Below are 21,324 nucleotides of genomic sequence, written 5' to 3'. Positions count from 1 at the left end.
AGATACTTAGTTCACTACAGATCAGATAGTGGTCTGTATCATTGAAAAATCCCCGAAAAACTCGTACATTCCTAAAAGATTTCCTGAATTCAAAGTCGGTTAAGATATAGTCTATTATGGATCTGGTACCCCTAGCCTCCCATGTGTAGCGGTGAATAGCCTTATGCTTGAAGAATGTATTCGTAACAGCTAAACCCATACTAGCACAGAAGTCCAGCAAACGCTTCCCATTCCCATTAGCTTCCATATCTTCCCCACATTTACCAATCACCCTTTCGTATCCTTCAGTTCTATTCCCAACTCTCGCAATGAAATCGCCCATTAGCACTATTCTATCCTTGCTGTTGACCCTGACCACAATGTCACTCAATGCTTCATAAAACTTGTCAGCTTCATCCTCATCTGCACCCTCACATGGTGAATACACAGACACAATTCTTGTCCTAATTCCTCCCACTGACAAATCTACCCACATCATTCGCTCATTTACGTGCCTAACAGAAACTATGTTGCGTGCAATGGTATTCCTGATAAAGAGCCCTACCCCAGACTCTGCCCTTCCCTTTCTAACACCCGTCAAGTACACTTTATAATCTCCTATCTCTTCCTCCTTATCTCCCCTTACCCGAATATCACTTACTCCTAGCACATCCAGATGCATCCTCTTTGCTGACTCAGCCAGTTCTACCTTCTTTCTTCCATAAGCCCCATTAATGTTGATAGCTCCCCATCAAATTCCATTTCGTTCGCCAAGTTGTTTCCAAGGAGTCCCTCGCCTGTTAAATGGGAGTGGGACTCCATTACTCCCATAGGTCCGAGGCTTGCTTAAAGTGTTCTGAGCTCGGTAAATTCATGAAGCAGGATGCTGCCCTACTTGCACATAGTCCAAGTGAGGATCTCTCCTCTAACGGGTTATGGACCACCGGTGAATTGTATAGTCCTAGCCGCCTGAGCATTGTTATCAAGGTGAAAAGATTGTGCACTGCTGAAACTTTGGATAACCAGCAGAGGAACACTGGAAAAGAAGGAAAGAAATATTTTCTGGAAGATTCTAGGATGCACAGGGCAGACTGAGACCATCAACGAGTTATATGAGGAAATGGAAGAAATTGTGGAATTGATGAGAAAGAGGCAAGCACAGTTTTAAGGACATGCTGTCAGGATGAATTTGGGCTCACGCAAAAGATACTGATCCACTTTTAGGGAAAATAGGTTGTTCACAGATGGCTCACCAAAATCCGTAAGGATATGCAGAAAATGGACATCAGGCAGGAAGATATTCAGGATCGAAGCAATTTCGGAAAAATGGTATCATATTTCAAAACTTTCCAAGAGGAGGCTGGAAGAAAACCTTGAACTTTTCGAAAGAACAAAGAAAAGAAATAAACGGTACAAAGGTCGATCAAATATAAATAGGATTTTTGTTCCTGGACATCAACAGTTGGTAGGACTGGCCCCGCACTTCTGCTGTGCTTCGGCAGGACTGTTAGGATTGGGGAGAGCGTGCTGTTAGATATTTCCCACTGATTCGTCAGTAACGCTCATGATGTCGGAGCAACAGGTGCACCCTTCCACTGCGCAAAGCATAATTATAAAATTTCTCGCTTGTGAAGGAGTTACAGTGGCAGAAATTTGCTAGAGATTCTCTCCACAGTTCAATGAGGAAACAGTGTCGAGGACGCATGTGTTTGCCTGGCATAAAAAGTTCAAATAAGGACGAGAACATGTAGAAAATCAGCAACACGATCGCCATCCACGGACCATCATTACAGACGAAAACATTTGTGCGGTTAAAGACATTATTGACAACGATCGACGGGCTTGAATGACGGACAATCAATGCTGCTTACTACTGCAAGCTGTTGAACAAGGCGAGGGTTGGATATCGCCGCAAAAGACAAGACCAACCGATTCGACAGGTCATCCTCCTCCGCGACAATGCATGTCCCAATACTGCAGCTCTGTCAGTCTCCAAGCTACAGGAAATGCATTGGACTACACTTCATCATCCTTCTTACAGCCCGTACTTATCGTCCTGCGATTTCCATTTGTTCAGACCACTTGAAGAAGCTCTGGGAGGGCGATGGTTTGAAGATGTCGAGAGTGTGGAAGACTTCATGCGCAACTGGCTGGTGACACGACCCTGTTCTTTTTACGATGAGGGCATCAAAAAGCTGCCCTAATGCTGGGATAAATGCATTTCCAAAGCAGGAAACTGTGAAAAAATAAATTGTAATTGCCTTGTGTTTTCCAATAAATGAATTTAAGAATAAAATCCCATTTATATTTGATCCTCCCTCATATAAGAAAGACCATATTGTAAAAGATTGTAGTGGATTGCTGAAAAATGTTGGGTGGATAACTTCTTTTGTTTATGCCAGATGTGTCAAAAACTGATGAAAAAAATCAAGATCTTCATTTGGTATTTGTTGTAATACTTCGTAGGAAAGACTTATGATTCTGCACCAAGGAAATAACTTCTTTTGTTTATGCCAGATTTTTCAGAAACTGATCATGAAAAATTAAGATTTTCATTTGGTGTCTGTGGATATAGAAAAGGCTTATGATTCTGTGCCAAGAGGGTTACTTTGGAAGCCATTGGAAAATATTGGTGTGGATGGTGCAACAATAGAGTTTGTGAAAAGAATGTACCACGGATGCAAGGCAGCTGTGAAGGTTGATTATAAAATATCAGACATCTTTGGAACAGGACAAAAATGTTCTATGACACCAGCTGTGTTTAAGTTGTATTTAGACTTTATAATCTTGACCTTTTTTTTTGCTAGTTGCTTTACGTCGCACCGACATAGATACGTCTTATGGCGACGATGGGACAGGAAAGGGCTAGGAGTGGGAAGGAAGCGGCCATGGCCTTAATTAAGGTGAAAATGGGAAACCACGGAAAACCATTTTCAGGGCTGCCGACAGTGGGGTTTGAACCTACTATCTCCCGAATACTGGATACTGGCCGCACTTAAGTTAACCATTTTTATAGGTCGATTTGTCCGTATTGACAAAATATTATAATCTGTGTTACATGTGTCTGCTTGGTCAATACTTATTTGTGACAACAAATTGTGAGCATCTACCGGTGGCAGTGAATGAGTGTATGGAGCCTTGCTACTACGAGCAAGGAGTGCCTGTATGCTGGAGGGAGTGTCCTCTCATTGCATAGTTAGGGATGGAAGAGAAGAGGGATTGATACAAGAACAAAACAAGGGACTGTGCAATACAGAAGTGATAAGACTATTTAACAATTATAAAATAGTGAACGAGTAAGGTTCCGTTAGCAAATGTTTATCTTATATCACGATAATTGTGTCTGATGACAAGCACATGTAATTTAATAATTTTTTAAGTGTACTAGTAACCAGTATTTTAAAAGTAATGTATTTCAATTATTTTAGGAAACATCTAATAGCAATAGAATGAAAGGTTTTAATATGCTCTTATAAACCCAACTGGTAAGAGGGCTGATGAAGAAATTAGAATAGAATCCCGAAACATGTACTAACTAAATAAAATGTAGATTGACTAGGCAGACTCATATAACATAGATTATTGTATTTAGAAGTTCTTCTTGACTGTTGCAATAGGCAGTCCAGAAATTTTGGTGTGGCAGAACAGCATCAACAGCCGGACCCATGGTGTAGGGTTAGCATGCCTGCCCCTTACCCGGAGGCCCCGGGTTTGATTCCTGGCCAGGTCAAGGATTTTTACCTATACCTGAGGGCTGTTTTGAGGTCCGCTGAGCCTACATGATTAGAATTGAGGAGCTATCTGACGGTGACATAGTAGCCCCGGTCTAGAAAGCCAAGAATAACGGCCGAGAGAATTCGTCGTGTTGACCACACGACACCTCGTAATCTGCAGGCCTTCGGGCTGAGCAGCGGTCACTTGGTAGGCCAAGGCCCTTCAAGGGCTGTAGTGCCATGGGGTTTGGTTTGGAACAGCATCAACTCTTACATTCACTCCGAAGTCTGAATAGCATTGATGTGATGCATGAAATGAGAAAGTTAGTGGATGCATGTAGACACACAATTAGCTGTCAATATGGATAAAATAGAATATCTTGTTTGAAGTGAGCAAGGTGAGGATTTGAATTTTGAGTTTGGCCAGGTGAGAAACACTGAATGGGTGAGATTCAGGCTGTGGAAATGGATGTTTTATGACGGAGCATGAGACCTATCCATTTGGATCAGCTGAGGAATGAATATGTAGATTAGAAATGGAAGTGGAAGAACCAGTTAGTTAGGATTACTGAGTGAGTTGGCTGTGTGGTTTGGAGCACGCAGTTGTGAGATTGTAATTTGGAGATAGCAGGTTCGCACCCCACTGTCGGCAGCCCTGAAGATGGTTGTCCGTGGTTTTCCATTTTCACACCAGGTAAATGCTGGGGCTGTACCTTAATTAAGGCCACGGCCGCTTCCTTCCCGCTCCTAGCCCTTTCCTATCCCAACGTCTCCATAAGACCTGTGTCAGTGCGAGGTAAAGCAGATAGTAAAAATATAATAATAAATACAGTTAGGATTGATGTTCGAGCACTGAAACAGTATATACATGTTTGATGCGTGGAGGAACAGGAATGGCCACAGTGTTTGTAAAACTGGTCCCCAACAAGGAGATGATGTCGACGGAAACCAAAGGCAACTTGTAAGGTGTACCATAGCTAAAGCCATGGATAGGAGAGGTGTGTCTGAAGAAGACTGGCAAGAAAGGAATATATGGCATCAGATAACATTGAACTGCTGATAAGTGGAAACCTCTGCAAAAGTAAAAAAATAAAGTAATGAAGAAATACTGGAGGAAGAAGATTAATGTATATCTATTATGCTGAAGTTATTCTATGGTCCATACATGCCCAAATCGAAATGAGGTCGAAGAGAGCACAGACTGTACTATTCTTAGATTTGATTTCTCTTGCTATATTGCATTTATGATGAATGAGACACGCCCAATGATCTCACCACTTAACTTCCAACTCAAGAGTTCCAGGTTTGCCTGGCTGAGTGGTTGAGATACCATCATTTATTCAGTAACCCTGTTTTAGTTCAGACAGGATGTACAGACATCACTACAGAGTCTCTTATAAACCCAGACCGTCCAGCAGCGTTTCTACTCTCCGAGACCTAAGCAGCTGTACGGGAGACACGCGCATAGTTCTTGACCTTGCAAGGGGTATGCACGTGTTCGACCTAGCATCAATAGCCAGTCTGAATCTCAGCTGTTAACATAGTGAGACAGTTATCATTGCAACACTGTATTTTAGTATGTAAAATTTATTTTAAGTAAGAGTCAGCTAGACGGGGACATGGTGAATTGCCACCTTCACAAGCACAGATACACATAATCGTAAATAAATTTGAAATGACTGGCTCTGTGCTCAATAAAAAGCATGCACACATATACGTACAGTTTTAACTGAGGAAAAGCTAGATGACATTGGTGCGAATCTATAACGGTCACCGAATAAATCACTCACAACATTAGCACAACAAGTAGGGGTTTCAGTTCCTTCTGCACACACAGCTACAAAGCTGTTACACATCAAATGGGCCCATTGTTTAAAACCTGCTGATCCAGCCACAAGATTGAAATATTGTGAATGGTATCTTGCATCAGTGAATGATCGTTTATTTGAGCCACAGCTTGTGTTCTTTTTGGATGAGGCCTGGTTTCATCTTAAAGGTCGTGTGAACAGTTATAACTCTCACTATTGGTGTACAGAAAATCCTGTATGAAGTCCCTCAGTATGAAGGATGACACTTCCAGCATTTCTTATAAGGTAAGATTGTATATAAGATTGTATACACGCTTAAAGCAGGGCGGCCGCACTCGTCGTAAGTTGGGCTGAGGCAGCTGCTGTAGCGCAGACTACAAACACTGAACGCTCGGTCGGAGTTTATATGAGAGACCCTGTATTTTGTTATTAACTGTTTATCATCACACTAATACAGGTATGAATATTGAACTTGTATGGCCGCATTGTACTCAAAATAAACTTCTGATGTATTAAGTCGTGTTCAGTACATATAGTATGTACCGAAGAGATGTTAAGTACAGAATAAAAATAGCCAACCGGACACCAGTGGGATCCAAACGCAGAACCTTCTGATTTTGCGTTGGATGTTCTTACCAATTGAGATATGGTGGTCTAGATCATGTTTGTTCTGTTGGAAGGAATCTAAGCTACAGGTCTGATACTACTACTACTACTGCTGTTACAACCATAGAGTGCATGCAGATCACCCATTGTGGGCCAATTCGATGAGCACTGAATTTTCAGGACAGCAATGTACTTGAAATAAACTTTAAATGTAATAGGTTGTGTTTAATACATCTCTTCGGTACATACTATGCATGTCAGAATGGCAATGGTGAAGTACTTGGAGAGTACGAGAACTTGTTCATGGTATTACTAGATGTTGAAAAAGCATATGACAGAGAAGATCTGACAGTATTTACAAAAGAGGACGGTGTTCGAAGGACTTGTAAGGAAAGTCCAGATGTAGTACAAGGGTTGAACCAGCTGTATGCGAGTTGGAGAGGGGCACTCATCATTATTTATGACCAAGAGTGACTGTCAAGATCAGTTTAAGTAGCTGTTGAACATTGCTAACTTTGCTTTCTTGGGAATCTTAGTATTCCTTAAGTGGGGTCCTCACTTGTCAATAGAAGAGGAGCTCTTTTGCTCCCTGTTCATGGTCTCTTTTGTGGTTAAGTTATTCCTGGAAACTGTTTCAATCTCTTGAAGATTGTAATTGGATTTGTAGCAGGGGATTGTGGATTCATAGATATCCTTTTGATTTTTTTTGACATTGCATGGTTAATGTGGAAGAACTTTATTAAATCTGATAACAACACAAATATTAAAATAAAGAACTTATAATTATTGTTTTGAATAATAAACATATACAGTTCTAATATAGTCTGCTTCTTGTGCACTGTACACAATTACATTATATTTATCTCAAGTATTGTTTTACACATCTGTCCGGGTCCTTGGTAGCAGCATTCAGTTCGAAGGGTCCTGTGTTCATTCCCAGCCATGTCATTAATTGCTCAGGGTCTGGGTGTTTGCGTTTGTCATAATACACACACACATCTTCATTTCACACAACACACCACACTACCAACCACCAGAGAAACACAAAATTGTGAATACATCTGTCCACATGTACGATTCAGCTTGCTCCTATAACCCCACCAAGGCATAGGGAAAAGTGAAAGAAGAAGATTGTTTTACATATTTGTGTAGAAACCTTCATCTCATCTTAAATTGTTGTGAGTGTTAGGCCCCTTTAAATAACAATCATCATATTCATCATGTACTATGAGTAAATTTGTAGGGAAAAATATACTCTTGAACTTTACATTGTTATGTACACATTTATGAAAACTATTAGATTATTCCAGTCTGAAGTTTAAAAAAATGGAATTCTTTTTAAATATCTTGATTAATTTTGATCTGTATTGCATGTTATCATTCGACATTCACAAGTACTATTATTAACGGAAAGAAAAGCAGTTTTGGACGATATTCCTCAACGTACTTCTCATTTCAAAACAGTATTGACCTATTCTCTTTTGTCCATAAAATCGGTTCGTATTACTGTGATAGGTATTCCTGGTAAGTTTTCTCATCTTTCTGTTTTCAACTTGTCTTCTCTGTTGTAAGAAAGACATCTGCTCCACCTAAGAAGCTAAATATTGTGTAGAAATTCAATCTTTTATAAGCCTTCATTGGTGAAGACTATATCAACAATGCAACAAGTGGCTGTGCAGTTACGGGCGTGCTGATATGTGAGCTTGCATATGGTAGATAGCGGGTTCGAACCCCACTGTCGGCGGCCCTGAAGATGGTTTTCTGTGGTTTCCATTTTCAAAAAAGGCAAATGCTGGGGCTGTACCTTAATTAAGGCCACAGCTGCTTCTTTCCCTCTCCTAGCCCTTACCTGTGCCATCATCGCCATAAGACCTATCTGCGTTGGTGCACTGTAAAGCCAATTGTAAAAATAAAAAAACTTCAAGAATACAAACTTGAATCCCAGTGCTTATGTGCAAGTTGTAGTTTCCTCCTTCCTGAGATTCTAAAATCAGTAGTTTGCACAAATTGCCTGGTTAAGATTAGCCTAAACATTCACTTTCCCTCCTCTACATGATCACAGCTCCCTTTGCTGTTTGAACTTTTTTCAGCTCATTTCCCTTCTAATGCTAAGTGATTTAAAATATTCTAAATTGTAAATAATAAGAAATTGAACAAACAGTTGATAGTAAAATCAAATATAGAAACAATGTTCGGAATATGCACGTGTATAAACATCCTTCATTCCATAGTCTGCATGTGATCTTGTCATGTTGTAAACCTCATTCAGGCCTAAAATACTTCCATATTTACATAAAACTATTATTGTCTGCTCATTTACCAGGTTTTTACACTAAATGACATGCTTATTTCCATTCTACCATTATTGAGACTTCTGTATGTAACACATTCAGTTTTCTCTTATCCAAGGGAGAATGTTGTAATAGCTCTCTTCTACGAGTCAAATTCGTCATATTCATGGAAGTTGGGTACACTTTGGCTAATTTTTTCATGATGTTTTGTAGTCTTACTCACATCCTCTGCCTTGTACGTATCAGTAGATTCTGTGTCAGAGCCTTGGCTGTCTGATTCAGAAAGGTTGCTTGAATTTGATATTTCCTTTTGGGCCCATGAAGGCAGTGCATTAACTCTCGCAAATGGCACTCCGACTTCAGGAGACATATAGAGAGACTCGAGACGATCTGCCCTGTGGTTGAGTGGAGCTTCACCAAACATTATGGGTGAGGGTGATCGCGAAGTAAGAGGTGTGACCAACTTAGGTGTGGGCATCAGTAGATGTTCATCCTGTGCATGTGATGCTCCTTCCCAGGTTTTACTCTTTGGTTTCTTGTTCTTTGCTGATGGTGAGGGACTGTTATGCACCTTTATTGCTTGCCTAGCTTCAGTCTGTATTTCTGTTTGTTTTGGGGTTGATGTTTGTAATATTTCTGCTGCTTTGCTTTTCTGAGATACTGTAATTGTAGGTTGATCTGGATGTTCTTCCACTGTCTGTGGTAAAAATCCATTAACTGTTCCATTTTGTTTGCTTGCTTTGGGTGTTAGGTCTGGCATGCTCCTGTGAAGAGATGATTCTTGGATGCTGCGAGTTTGTAGAATGGGTGGAACTGAGTCAGTATCAAATGTCCTTCGATATGTGCCTGCCATGAATGCAGGCCGCTGCTGTTCTCGGTCTGGTGGTTGTCCCATGGTGAGGCGAGCACGAAACCATCGTAGTTTGAATCCAACAAGAAGAAGTAGGCACGTCATGCAAATGCTTAACCCAGCAACTAGAGGGTGAATCATCCTTTCAGATTCCATGCTTTCTGAAAAGAAATAATAAATTAGAGTAGTGTTGCAGAATATAATACCAATATAGTTGGTCCGTTATTGGACATAATAAATTTTCCAGCTAACTCATTCCAGGTTGACAGCGTTTTGCCTCAGTGTGCGAAGTTGGGCTCATCAGTTGGTAAATAGCACACCTACCAAGATGCATCTATAGCATCTATATCATGTGATGGCCAGGCAGACATGAATGTTTGAAAATGAGACAGTCTCTCATAGTGCATTGGCACAGCCGGTGGCTCCAAGTAGCCTACGCAGTGGCCTTCATGGTATGCACTAGCCATGCGTCTTGTAGGTATGCTATTTACCAAATGATGAGCCCAGCTTAGCACACTAGGGCAAAACGCTATCAACCTGGAATGAGCTAGCTGGAAAATTTATAATGTCCAATAACAGACCAACTATATTGGTATTATGAATTTACTCATTCAGGACAAATACTTCAGGTTCCCTTTGGGAATCAACATCTATATCAGTTGCAGAATATATCATTATTTTTTGAGATTTGTGATATGGAAGGGTTATCATGCAAAATTTTAATGGGAAATATGTTACTACAGAACAATTTCATCAAAAATCCCCATCAGGGGATTGTGTGAAAAAGTGTTTATTGGGACCACATATTAAATGAGAAATGACTGTTGAGCTTTCTTTATGGAATATGTCTGAACACCAAAGGCTGCTGTAAAATTTACATCAGACTGTTAACCCCTACGGTTGACAATTAACTCAGTTTTGACTCTAATGCGCTTGGGATTGTGTTGGATTTTACATTGCCCTTCTCTGAACACATGGCAGGAATTTTTCCAAGGAATAGCTTTTTTATGTAAGAATATAGTAGAAATGAAGTATTGCTGTGTTCTTTTTTTTTTTTTTTCCTACTATCTTTGCGAAGATCAACCTAGCAAGGGAACTTTCAATGGAAGTTTTCTGCATCCTAAAACTCCAAGCCATGCTTAGTATCAATTCTCCTTCTGTTATACAGGGTGTATCTAAATTATACTGACAAAATAAAGAGTGATGGCACAATCGTATTGGCAGAGAAAATGAGATTACTTTGCTCTTTCCAGGCACACGGTTCAAATTAACAAACTCACTGTATTTCCTGTGCCAAAGTGCAAACCGCTGGCCGCTGCTATGCTTCAGGGAAAGGAGGAAAAGTGGGGTGTATGATATACGGAGGCAGAAATAATGCTCAATGCAAATGCACATGTTTCTCATTAGTCACTTCTCATCCCCAGTTTGTTCTGTCCATATTGGCTACTAAGGTGGTGGAATAAATTGGTGAGAATTGCTCCATTTCGGTTCACCAACGAAGAAATGGTTGATATGCACCTAGCGTGTGATGGAGCAAATGGCAACGGGAGAGAAGCCGCAATGATTTATGGCATCCGGTACCCTAATCACCGCCAACATCATTATTGAACCTTCGTGTCCATTGGCAGGCGACTACGTGAAGGAGGGTGGAAGAGAACTTTCATGACAGTAGTGCACTCATTTCAGCATCGGTATAGTGTCAATATTTGGGCTGGCATTGTTGGTAACTGTTTACTTAGGGCTTATTTCCTTTCTTCTCATCTAAATGGTGAGTAATGCTATCATTTCTTGGTAGAATCACTGCCTGGATTATTGGAAGATGTTCCTCTGGGTATTTGCCAGTGAATATGGCTGTGTTATAATGGCGCTCCACCTCATTTCATTTGCCATGTCATGCAGCATTTAAATAACCATTATCCTGGGGGATGAGAAGGCTATGGTGGGCCGATTAAATGGCCTTCACCTTTGGCCGATTTAACTCCCATGGACTTTACTTGTTACATTAAGATCAAAGTAGACAGGGGAAGGGGGAGTATTGACAATTTGGAGTGATCAAACCATTGGGTGTATTGTTTCCTTCATTCAGTTTTTCATTCCTTTTACAATGTGTTAAGTAAAGGAATGCACGATCGTGGGTGGCAGCATTGAATCTTCGTGCTTGTTAAACAATAAAGAACCTTACTGAGGCCAACAGAGGAGAAGAGAAATGATCAGTTGCATTCCTTGTCTGACAAGTATATTGTATGTGTATTCTTGTGCTATATGTGCAATATGGCTGCATAATAAACAGTGGGCCGGACTGAGTGGCTCAGACGGTAGAGGCGCTGGCCTTCTGACCCCAACTTGGCAGATTCGATCCTGGCTCAGTCCGATGGTATTTGAAGGTGCTCAAATACGTCAGCCTTGTGTCGGTAGATTTACTGGCACGTAAAAGAACTCGTGCGGGACAAAATTCCGACACCTCGGCGTCTCCAAAAACCGTAAAAGAGTAGTTAGTGGGTCGTAAAGCAAATAACATTGAATAAACAGTGGATATTGCCTGTAAGTGACAAGGACAACTCTGCATGAGTCGAACAAAGAAACTTGTGCATTCACGGGGAGCATTGTCTGTCATACACCTCACTTGCCCTCCCTCCCCTGAAGCAAAGCCCTGGCTTAGCAAATACAGAGAGTTCAATAATTTGAATCTCATGCCCAGAAGTAAGAAAGTAACCTCATTTTGTCAGAAAGAATAATGTTCTCTGCCAATCCGATTGCACCATCGTTCTTTATATAACATGGAAGAGCATCCGTGACTTTTTTTTCTATGTCGGTATAATTTAGATACACCCTGTTGAGTATTATAAGCATGTTCTAAGTATATTAGACTCAATTATCTCCCATAGGAACTATTAAGCGATTAGCTAAAATTGTATATTACTCTGGATCACCTAATAAGCAAGCACAGATTTTGATGTAGAACATGTCTTATCGTTTCGTTTCTGTTCTTGGTCCCTCGGTAAAATTCTATGTGTTCCAAAAAAAGGTACATTCTAAACTTATTTCAGTAATTTCAAAATTGTAAAAGTTAGCAAAAATATTAAAGCTGACTTCAAAAGAGGAAGGTCCAAAGAGGCAGCTATCTGGTACCCTAATCACCGCCAACATCAGATAGTTTTCAGATCTAATAGCACAATATTGTGCGACGTGCAAATTCGCTATTTTGTGGTGAGATGGGAACTCGAAGCATGCTGTAAAATTAGTAGAACTCAGGACCCAGACATGATGGCTTGTGCCACTAGGCGTCGTTCATTTCTTCAGTGGAAGAATGCCAAGACAGTACGTATGAACGGACCCCCAAAAATAACCGGATGTAATTTGCTGCACGTGTCGCTCTTGCAGTTCAAGCTTCTCCCTTTAGTTGTATGTTACGTAACCCCTCCTGAGTCAGTATGCCAACCAACATGGCTTAAGACGGTTGTAGCGAGCCCCTGTGACAGTTTTCATGCTATGTTTTTTTTTCAATCTCTTCGATATTTGTGATTTTGTGAAATGGCTGTTATTTGAGAACAGCATGCGGCATTGAAAATTTGTTTTCTGCTCTGTAAAAGTGCGTCAGTCACGGTTGATATGTTGTCTACAGCTTATAAATAACACTCCTTGAAAGGAACATAAGTGCTTGAGTGGTATTCATGACTTAAATGCGACAACATGTTGATCAGACATTGAATGCCTGGGCCGGCCTTCCATGTCCAGAACTGATGAAAACATGAAAAAAATTTGTGCGCTTGTGTATGGGGATAAAAGGCATACTATTGATGAACTTGGAACTTGGTGAACTGTCTGGTCTTATGTGGAGCTCAGTGCAATGCAAGATTTGCAAATGAGATGAATCACAGCAAAATTCATCCCCCTCTTGTTGACTCCTGATCAAAAGGTGGTTCATGTCACTGCTTGCCATGACTTGTTGGACCATTTGAAAGTGGACAAGAACTGTTTTTGACAAAATCATCACCGGGAATGAATTGTGGTGTTATGGGTATGACCCGAGACAAAACAACAGTCTCGTAGTGAACGGCACCCAACTCTCCTCTTCTGAAAAAGGCGCAGCATGTCAAATCGGCCGTGAAAACAATGTTGATCTGTTTCTCGATGTTCGCAGCAGTGTTCTCTTGGAGTACATACCTGAGCATCAAGCGGTAAACCAAGTCTTCTCCCTCAGTGTTTTGAGGCAGTTGTACAAGAGTGTTCAGTTGAAACTGCCCAATTAGTGGCAGAGTGAGGATTGGTTCTTCCACCATGACATTGCTCCTGCTCACACGGCCATTTCTGAGCGTAATTTCTTGGCGGAAAAACCTCATGACATTGCTTTCTCACCCAGCCTACCCACCAGATCTTACACCTTGTGATTTTTTTTTGTGAAAGGGGAGCTGAAAGGGAAATTTTTGCAGACATTCCAGAGGTGAAAAGGGAAGGCATCCGAAAGGACGAGTACGAAAGGTTCCTCACACATTCAAGAAAAGTTTGTACAAATGTATTAGTGTTAAAGAAGAGTACTTCGAAGGTAACTAATGTTTATAACTCGAGAAAATAAATTTTGTATTTCCTAAAAATGGTGACTGGTTATATTTGGGTTCCCCATCGTATGTTAAGATGTGTAAAATACAGTTAAGGGCTTCATGGAGTTCCTCTCTTTCATAAGCTTCCCCACAGTATTACTGAGGACTCTATTGGTGATCCTTTGAAGGCCAAAATAGCTAAATAAGAATATTTGGGGAATGTCCACACTTTAAAAAAAATACTTTAAAAAATTGAAGTAGTCAATACGGACCAGTATGAACATGATTACTTGTAGTAGTAGTAGTAGTAGTAGTAGTAGTTATTATTATTATTATTATTATTATTATTATTATTATTATTATTATTATTATTATTATTATTATTATTATTATCATCCTCCTCCTCCTCCTCCTCCTCCTCCTCCTCCTCCTCCTCCTCCTCCTCCTCCTCCTCTTCCTCCTCTTGCCCCAGAGAAAAGTCCCACGACCCTCATACTGGAAATGTTATGTGCTTTTTTGAAGTAATTTATGGTTGGTTTGTATATGGCTTGTTTCTCTGTGTGGACCTCTTCTTGGCTGACAAGGGTTTTGACTTTGCATCTGATGATGGGATCCAATATATATGTGGAATCGATAGCAGTTATGTCTGTTCTCTAGTTGCCTCCACCAACAGCTATGTGTGCTACCTTTTCATGTACGGTACCTCATTACCTTTCTGGGAGAATGCTATTGCAATTGTAGATCTTATTCTGTGGTGTCTGACATTCCTAAGCAAGTCCCCCTGTAGATGTCAATCAAGAACATGAGCAAGCATTTCAGGCTCACTGCAGTGGACTCCATCCCGGCTACATCCGGGGAAGGCTTGCATAGCAAACATGTTATATTACATTTTCAGAGCTTCTTTCCATTCTGATCTGGAGAGTCCAAGTAGGGTGTCAATCCACTGGTTGGCCAGTATTTATTCCTGAGCCCACTCACCATTTGCTTTTACTCTTGCTTCCCTCAGATAAGTCAGCCTCGTGTCAGGAGATTTACTGGCACGTAAAAGAACTCCTCTGGGATGAAATTCTAACACCTCAGTCAAAAAGTAGTTAGTAGGGCATAAAAACATATTATTATTATTATTATTATTATTATTATTATTATTATTATTATTATTATTATTATTATCACTAAATTCCTCATAATTTCCTTCCAGTTGTGAGTTTCTGTCTGCATTTTCTATGTCATTCTGCTGAACACACAGTTTTCTCACTTCTTCCAGATTGTACACTGATATATTGCCAGCCTTCTGTAGTAAGTAGCAGATTTTCAAGTGTTGAAGTGGTACCTCCCAGTCTGCTTTCCACAATCCTAGTCCCTTCACTTTCCTTGCAGAGTATAAGGAGCTGCCTGACATGTCTGTAGGCAACTGAAGAAATTCTTTGATGGTACTTCTCACAGTCCTATCAACATCAATTAAGAAGGTCTGCTAAAATTTTGGTGATATTTGCTTTTTGCAGAGGGTATAACAGAGTAAGTCATATACGAGGGGGTACCCAAAAAAAAAAAGGAATTATTTTTTAAAAGCTATATATTTCCAAATTGAGTCTCCGTGGCTCAGGTAGCAGCGCGCTGTCCTCTCACCGTGGTTCAGATCGCGGTTACTCCATGTGAAATTTGTCCTGGACAAAGTGGAGGCGGGACAGGTTTTTCTCTGGGTACTCCAGTTTTCCCTGTCATCTTTCATTCCAGCAACACTCTCTACTATCATTTCATTTCATCTGTCAGTCATTAATCATTGCCCCAGAGAAATGTGACAGGCCTCGGCAGCCAGCACTATTCATATCCTCGCCGCAAGTTGCAGGCTTCATTCATCCCATCCCTGACCCGGTCATTGACTGGAAAACAGGTTGTAGGTTTTCATTCATATTTCCAAATTATTTTACAGAACAACCTTATCCCCTTTAAAATACTCTCCATTACAACTAATACATTTGTCCCACCGATGCTTCCACTGTTCGAGACATATTTTGTATGTCTCAAGTATTATTACAATAGAATAGTCACTTGTAACATATTTTGTAGTCATCTTTAGAAATGGCTGACAGCTCCTCCCTCATTTTGTTCTTGACATCTTCAACCTTGTCAAATCAGTATCCTTTCATGCCCCTTTTCATGTGTGGAAATAAGAAAAAGTCGCACGGAGCCAGGTCAGGCGTGGGGCAGTGGAACCATGCCATTTTTAGTCAAAAACTGTCTAACAGAGATGGCTCTGTGTGCAGGTGCAGTGTCGTGATGGATGAACCAGTCTTCTCTCTGCCACAAATTGGGTCTTTTTTGATGAACACTGTTGCACAATCTTCTTAAAACTTTCCAGTGAAAGTTTGCATGTTGTCCACTTAAACTTGCCATCATAAAAAATGAAACCAGAACAAAACAGCACTAGCAAAAACAATCACTGCAGATGAACAGAACCTGCGACAACACAGGTGGCACTGAACTGGCAATGCGTTGCGATATACACACCTAGCGGCAGAAATGCATACTACTCGAGCTTTGCCCACGGCATTGTTATTCCGGTTATTTTTGGGTACCCCCTCATAAACTGATTAACAACCAAGAACTTGCATGGGGGGAGGGTAGGCATTTAATCTACCTGTGATATAAACAACATTGCTTGGTTCAGTTTCACGGCAGTGCTCCAAGATTGTTGCCAGAAATCAACCTGTGTAATATATTCTAATGGAAGCACAAGTACTTTTCGGGCTCCATGGCTGAATGATCAGCGTAGTGGTCTTCCTGAGGGTGCCAGGTTCAATTCCCAGCCAAGAATTTTAGTTGTGTTTGGTTAATTCCTCTACTTCAGGGGCTTTGTGTTTTTAATCATCTTAAACACACATACATTCATATATATCACACACAATAATGAATACATATCCCCATATAGTGTTGGCTTCAGATAGGATATCTAGCCTTAAAGCTGGCCTCGATCTACATGAGTGCCAAGACAAGTTAATTGGGAAAAGGGTCAGGTAAGAAAAAGGAAGCACTAGTACTTGTTGAAGGAAAGAGAAAAACCAAACTGTAACTAATAATTCAGCAAAATGTAGGATACCGTACCAGATCAATAATTCTCCATGTAGTGTACAACAGTGCTTCCATTTGCTGTCTGTACATGTTTCTGAGTGTAGGTGAGTGATCTAACTAGAGGTCATAAAGCAGAAATAGAGCAGACGTTCTTCTTTTCCCTGATTTGTTAGGTCAAAAAGTGATTAAAAAAACGTATCTTTTACATTTCCTGACACGCAAAGTGGTTAACTCAAAATGTCTGTCTCAGCGTACGACAGAAAGCGAGCACATTATTTCATGACAATATTTGGAGGTTTATCAACAATTGAAGTATGCCGCCGAACAACACTGTATGGCACATTTTTTGTGAAATTGAGTTTTTAATGGAACATCGATGGAAAAGTCACTACAGAGTCAAATATCCATGTTAAAGTTTTCTTCACCATGACTATAAACAAATTACAGGGACAGCTGCAGAAAATGGCTGATATTGATGTATGAGAAAATTGTTTCTCAAATGGACAGTTTCATATAACCTTTTCAAGGGTTAGCAAACCATCTAACTTTATTTTAAGATTTCATTTTGTATACCATCATGGGGTACAGTGGGTCTCCTAGAGGGTGACAACCTTTCTCAGGTCAGTCTAACCTCGTAATTTTAGCACCACGACAGTGTGGTTTATTTACCATCCTTTCCACTTCCTCAAGCGTAATATCCAAGTTCAATGAACATAGGTTTTTGTGGCTCATCATTTATTAAATAATATTATTTCTGGGTTAAACCCCCATATATATATATATATATATATATCAACAAGTCTTTAACAAAACATGGCATAAAGGCTTATTAGCACCAGAGTGAAAGAGCACATCAGATCTGTTAAGAATGTCACTCTTTCATCTTTCACAGAAAGGGCTATAAGGCAGTCTGCCATAGCAAAAAACTTTCACAGTACAGACCATCAAATCCTCTTTGACCAGGCGAGGGTCATTGCTCCTGTAAAAGACTACTGTGCTCAACTTGTAAGAGCAGCCATAGAGATAGAGCTGCGCCCAAATAATTTTAACAAGGAAGATGGCTTCCAGTTGTTAAATACATGAAGATCTGTACTCCAGAAGTACATATGTAGGATCACTGTGGCAGAGTGTCCAGAAACTGTTGGCAAATGGCGGTGAGTCAGTAACTTCCCTCCCAACCACCACAACACAGCACAGCATGACGATCCCCAAGTCCAGTCGGTAGGGAGCTGTGAATAATGTGGTAGTGATTCACTCAACAGGCTTCCACATTCCTTGAAGCATTTGTATGCTTACTGCCCTGATGAAAGCCAATGAAACTTGGCTGAAAATTTGGCTTTTTATTAGACTTGTTTATCTACATAGCTTTATTTAATAAACATCCAATGTCATTTACCAAGAGGTATTATAAACTAAACAAATCCTGTTCAACCCCGATCTTCTAAAGTTTAACTTAAATTTTGAGGTAAAACTATCCTAGGACTGATGATTTCATTCAGTAGTAGGCAAGGGAACCTGCCAAAATTAAAGCTCCCCATGAAAAACGATACAGTTACCTCCTCACAGTGTTTCTTGAGTAGCGCTAAGAGCCATGCTTTTGAGTTTCAAACAAAAATGGCAGAAGGCAAGGGGCCTGTTGAAAGTAAATCGTCCCAAGCAGGAAGCAAGGGGACCTAACAAAAATTAAAAAATTTCACATTTTTATCGGAAAATAAAAAATAATGCAATGTTCCACGCAAAGAATTGGCTTTCAGGTAGTCTAGATATAAATGTGAGGCAAGCAGTTCCACGAGCACTTATATAGTATCATTTTGTGGGCATATCACACATTCAGTGGTTAACAATCGCAATAATCATATTAAGTTTTATTCACCTATTGGTTTTTATGACAGTACTGCATATGAATGTGAGAGCAGTGTTTAAACCTCACATTTAGTATCACTTTATGAGCACTTTACAATTTGGGCTGCCGTTCCTTTCCGCATCATATACATTGGGATAGGTATGTGTGTAAAAAAAGCATTAAGATAAATATTTTGGAAAAAGAAAATATATAAAATTTAACACTTCATCTTCACTTGGATACATCTGATGCTTGATCCTGATTAAAATATTGAAGATATATTGATTCAACAGTTTATGCCTGTTGGGATTTTTCGAAGAAGGTGTGTCAAAAGAAGGCTCCAAACAAGAGATATAGATAGGGAATTGTAGGTTGGTAAAAGGAATGGAGCAAAACAAATAATTTTAAGACTCCAGAAAGCAATCTAGGAAGATTACTGTAATAAACTGGAAAGGCTTAGTAATCAATAATAAAGAGTCTTTGTAAGGGAGGGGAAAAGGAAATGAATGGTGTATTGGATAAATCAGGTAAACTCATTTTAAGTCCTAGGGGAATCATTATCGGGCAAGTTAGCCGTGCGGTTAGGGGCGCGCAGCTGTTAGCTTGCATCTGGGAGATAGTGGGTGTGAATCCCACTGTTGGCAGCCCTGAAGATGGTTTTCCATGGTTTCCCATTTTCACACCAGGCAAATGCTGGGGCTGTACCTTAATTAAAGTCACGGCCCCTTCCTTGCAGCTCTGAGCCCTTTCCTATCCCATCATCGCCATAAGACCTATCTGTGTCAGTGAGACGTAAAGCCACTAACAAAAAAAAAGGGGGGGGAGAGAATCAGTGGACAGATGGAAGGAATATTTTTAAAATCTTCTCAGCATAGAAGGAAGTCATGCTGTTCTTGTCCTGAACAGTGGAGTTTATGGGAGCAGAATAATGGTTCCAGTGATATTATTTTTGAGGAAGTGGAAAGGATGGTAAATAAACCAGCAGCAGGAATAGATTAAACTAGACCTGAAATGGTAAAGTATAATGGAAAGGCAGGGATTAAATGGTTCATAGTTATAAAATGCCTTTGCTGGCAAGACTTGGTGTTTACAGTGCACTATGTCTTGTGGTATGGGCTAGAGCAATTTTTTTACTTTCATTGACCTGTCTCAGTATTATCCTGGGCTTTGACAATATGAAAGTGACTGAGGTATGAGTGATGCTAGTAGTAATGCTGTTCCTTATGCAGCCAGTCCCTGCTAGGAATGGTGTGAAAATGTTGCTCATAGGGTCAGTTGGTGCATGCATTTCAGTGGGCTTGGCAGACTGATATGTAATAGCAACTTCTGGCTCAGTGAGGAAAACAACAGAAAACTACCTCACTCCTCATTTCTCCAGTACACCTCTTCATTGATGCCTAGGCCATCTGTGACAGCTAATGGTGGTGGTGTTGAGGATCCAACCAGCCTTCGGGCTGAGGACTGTACGTACATACATACAGAGTTATAAGATTACCATAGTATATGGTCGAAAGCAGTAAATGTACCTATCTATAAGCAAGGGAAAAGGAAGACTTGCAGCATAAAATGCTAGGTGTTCAGAGGCATTTCAGACAGGAAAATGTCTGGAACAGTGTGTGTTTTAGGATGAAAGTTGCAGGGGTGAAGGATGCCTCCCAAGAAAAGTCTGAGATATTTGTAGAAGAGCAGTTAAATAGAAGTCTAAGGCTGAAGAATCTCTGGCAGAAAAGAAAAAGGCAAGGAAACAACGCCTTGAAGGAGAGAAAGGCTGTTAGATGGCTGTATTGAATCTTAGGATTAGAGGCTGATTGACAGAGGGAATTAAAAGAGCATTAGGAAGACAAGAATAGCTGTTCTTCCAGTCTCGTAATACTTTTTCAAGATAATACTTAATAATATTCATATTAAACTTCTAATCACATTATTATTGTTGTTGTATGGCTTTGGCTAGCATGTGCAGATATTTTAATTTGATGCTGCTGTCTGCATGTCATTTTTTTAATGTACCAAATGGCAGAGAAACTGGACTTTTGTTGGGTGATGTATGACTGGGTTTCAGTTAATTTTGTTGAGTTAACACCAATTGCATCACCAGAGATCTTTTACATACTGACATCGTATGAAATGGAGTGCCGAATGGACTTGTTTCTGCTTGTCAAAAATCAGACTTCCTCTGCTGGGTTTGAACCCAGTGATCTTAGGATTAGAGGCTGATCCACAGAGGGAGTTAGAAGATCATTAGGAAGACAAGAATAGTTTTTCTTCCAGTCTCTTAATACTTTTTAAAGATGTATAACTGCTGATCATATCTGTTCAGCTCTGAATAGGATTAGATGGTGTAATAAACCTGTACACAGTATATTTGACTTAAAAGAGAGTAGGTATATAAATACAGTACCTTGTGTCATGTTCAAGTGGTTGAGGTGTGTGCAGTGAGTCTGACATACACATGTGTGTAACAGCTTCCTCTGCTATCTTACTCCTGATAAGTTATCATTTGCCCTGCTTATGACAGGTAATGTTACTCACGTTCACTCTTCTCAACTGAAGTCATCACCTGTCTGTTTATGTTTTCACAAGAAAACTGTTGCAGGCACTGTCATCTTTATCTTAATTGACAAGTCGGT

The 21,324-nt window shown here is 40.2% G+C and overlaps 2 protein-coding genes across 2 annotated transcripts in view; one reads left to right on the top strand and one right to left on the bottom strand.

Moving 5' to 3' along the window:
- Pi3K68D (phosphatidylinositol-4-phosphate 3-kinase catalytic subunit Pi3K68D) overlaps positions 1 to 21,324 on the top strand; it is a 432,551-nt gene that overhangs the window by 374,244 nt on the left and 36,983 nt on the right. The window lies entirely within an intron of this gene.
- Positions 6,827 to 21,232, bottom strand: LOC136866979 (uncharacterized). Its single transcript, XM_067144072.2, has 2 exons — positions 21,096 to 21,232; positions 6,827 to 9,408 (listed from the first exon to the last, which is right to left on the bottom strand). Exons 1-2 carry the CDS (start codon positions 21,103 to 21,105, stop codon positions 8,540 to 8,542), a joined length of 879 nt encoding a protein of 292 aa, XP_067000173.2. The 5' UTR covers positions 21,106 to 21,232; the 3' UTR covers positions 6,827 to 8,539.

The sequence above is a fragment of the Anabrus simplex genome, chromosome 3, assembly GCF_040414725.1.
Source record: "Anabrus simplex isolate iqAnaSimp1 chromosome 3, ASM4041472v1, whole genome shotgun sequence".
NCBI classification, from domain to species: Eukaryota; Metazoa; Arthropoda; class Insecta; order Orthoptera; family Tettigoniidae; genus Anabrus; species Anabrus simplex.
Note: the sequence above shows the minus strand (reverse complement) of the source record. Positions and strands in the feature narration are given on the sequence as shown.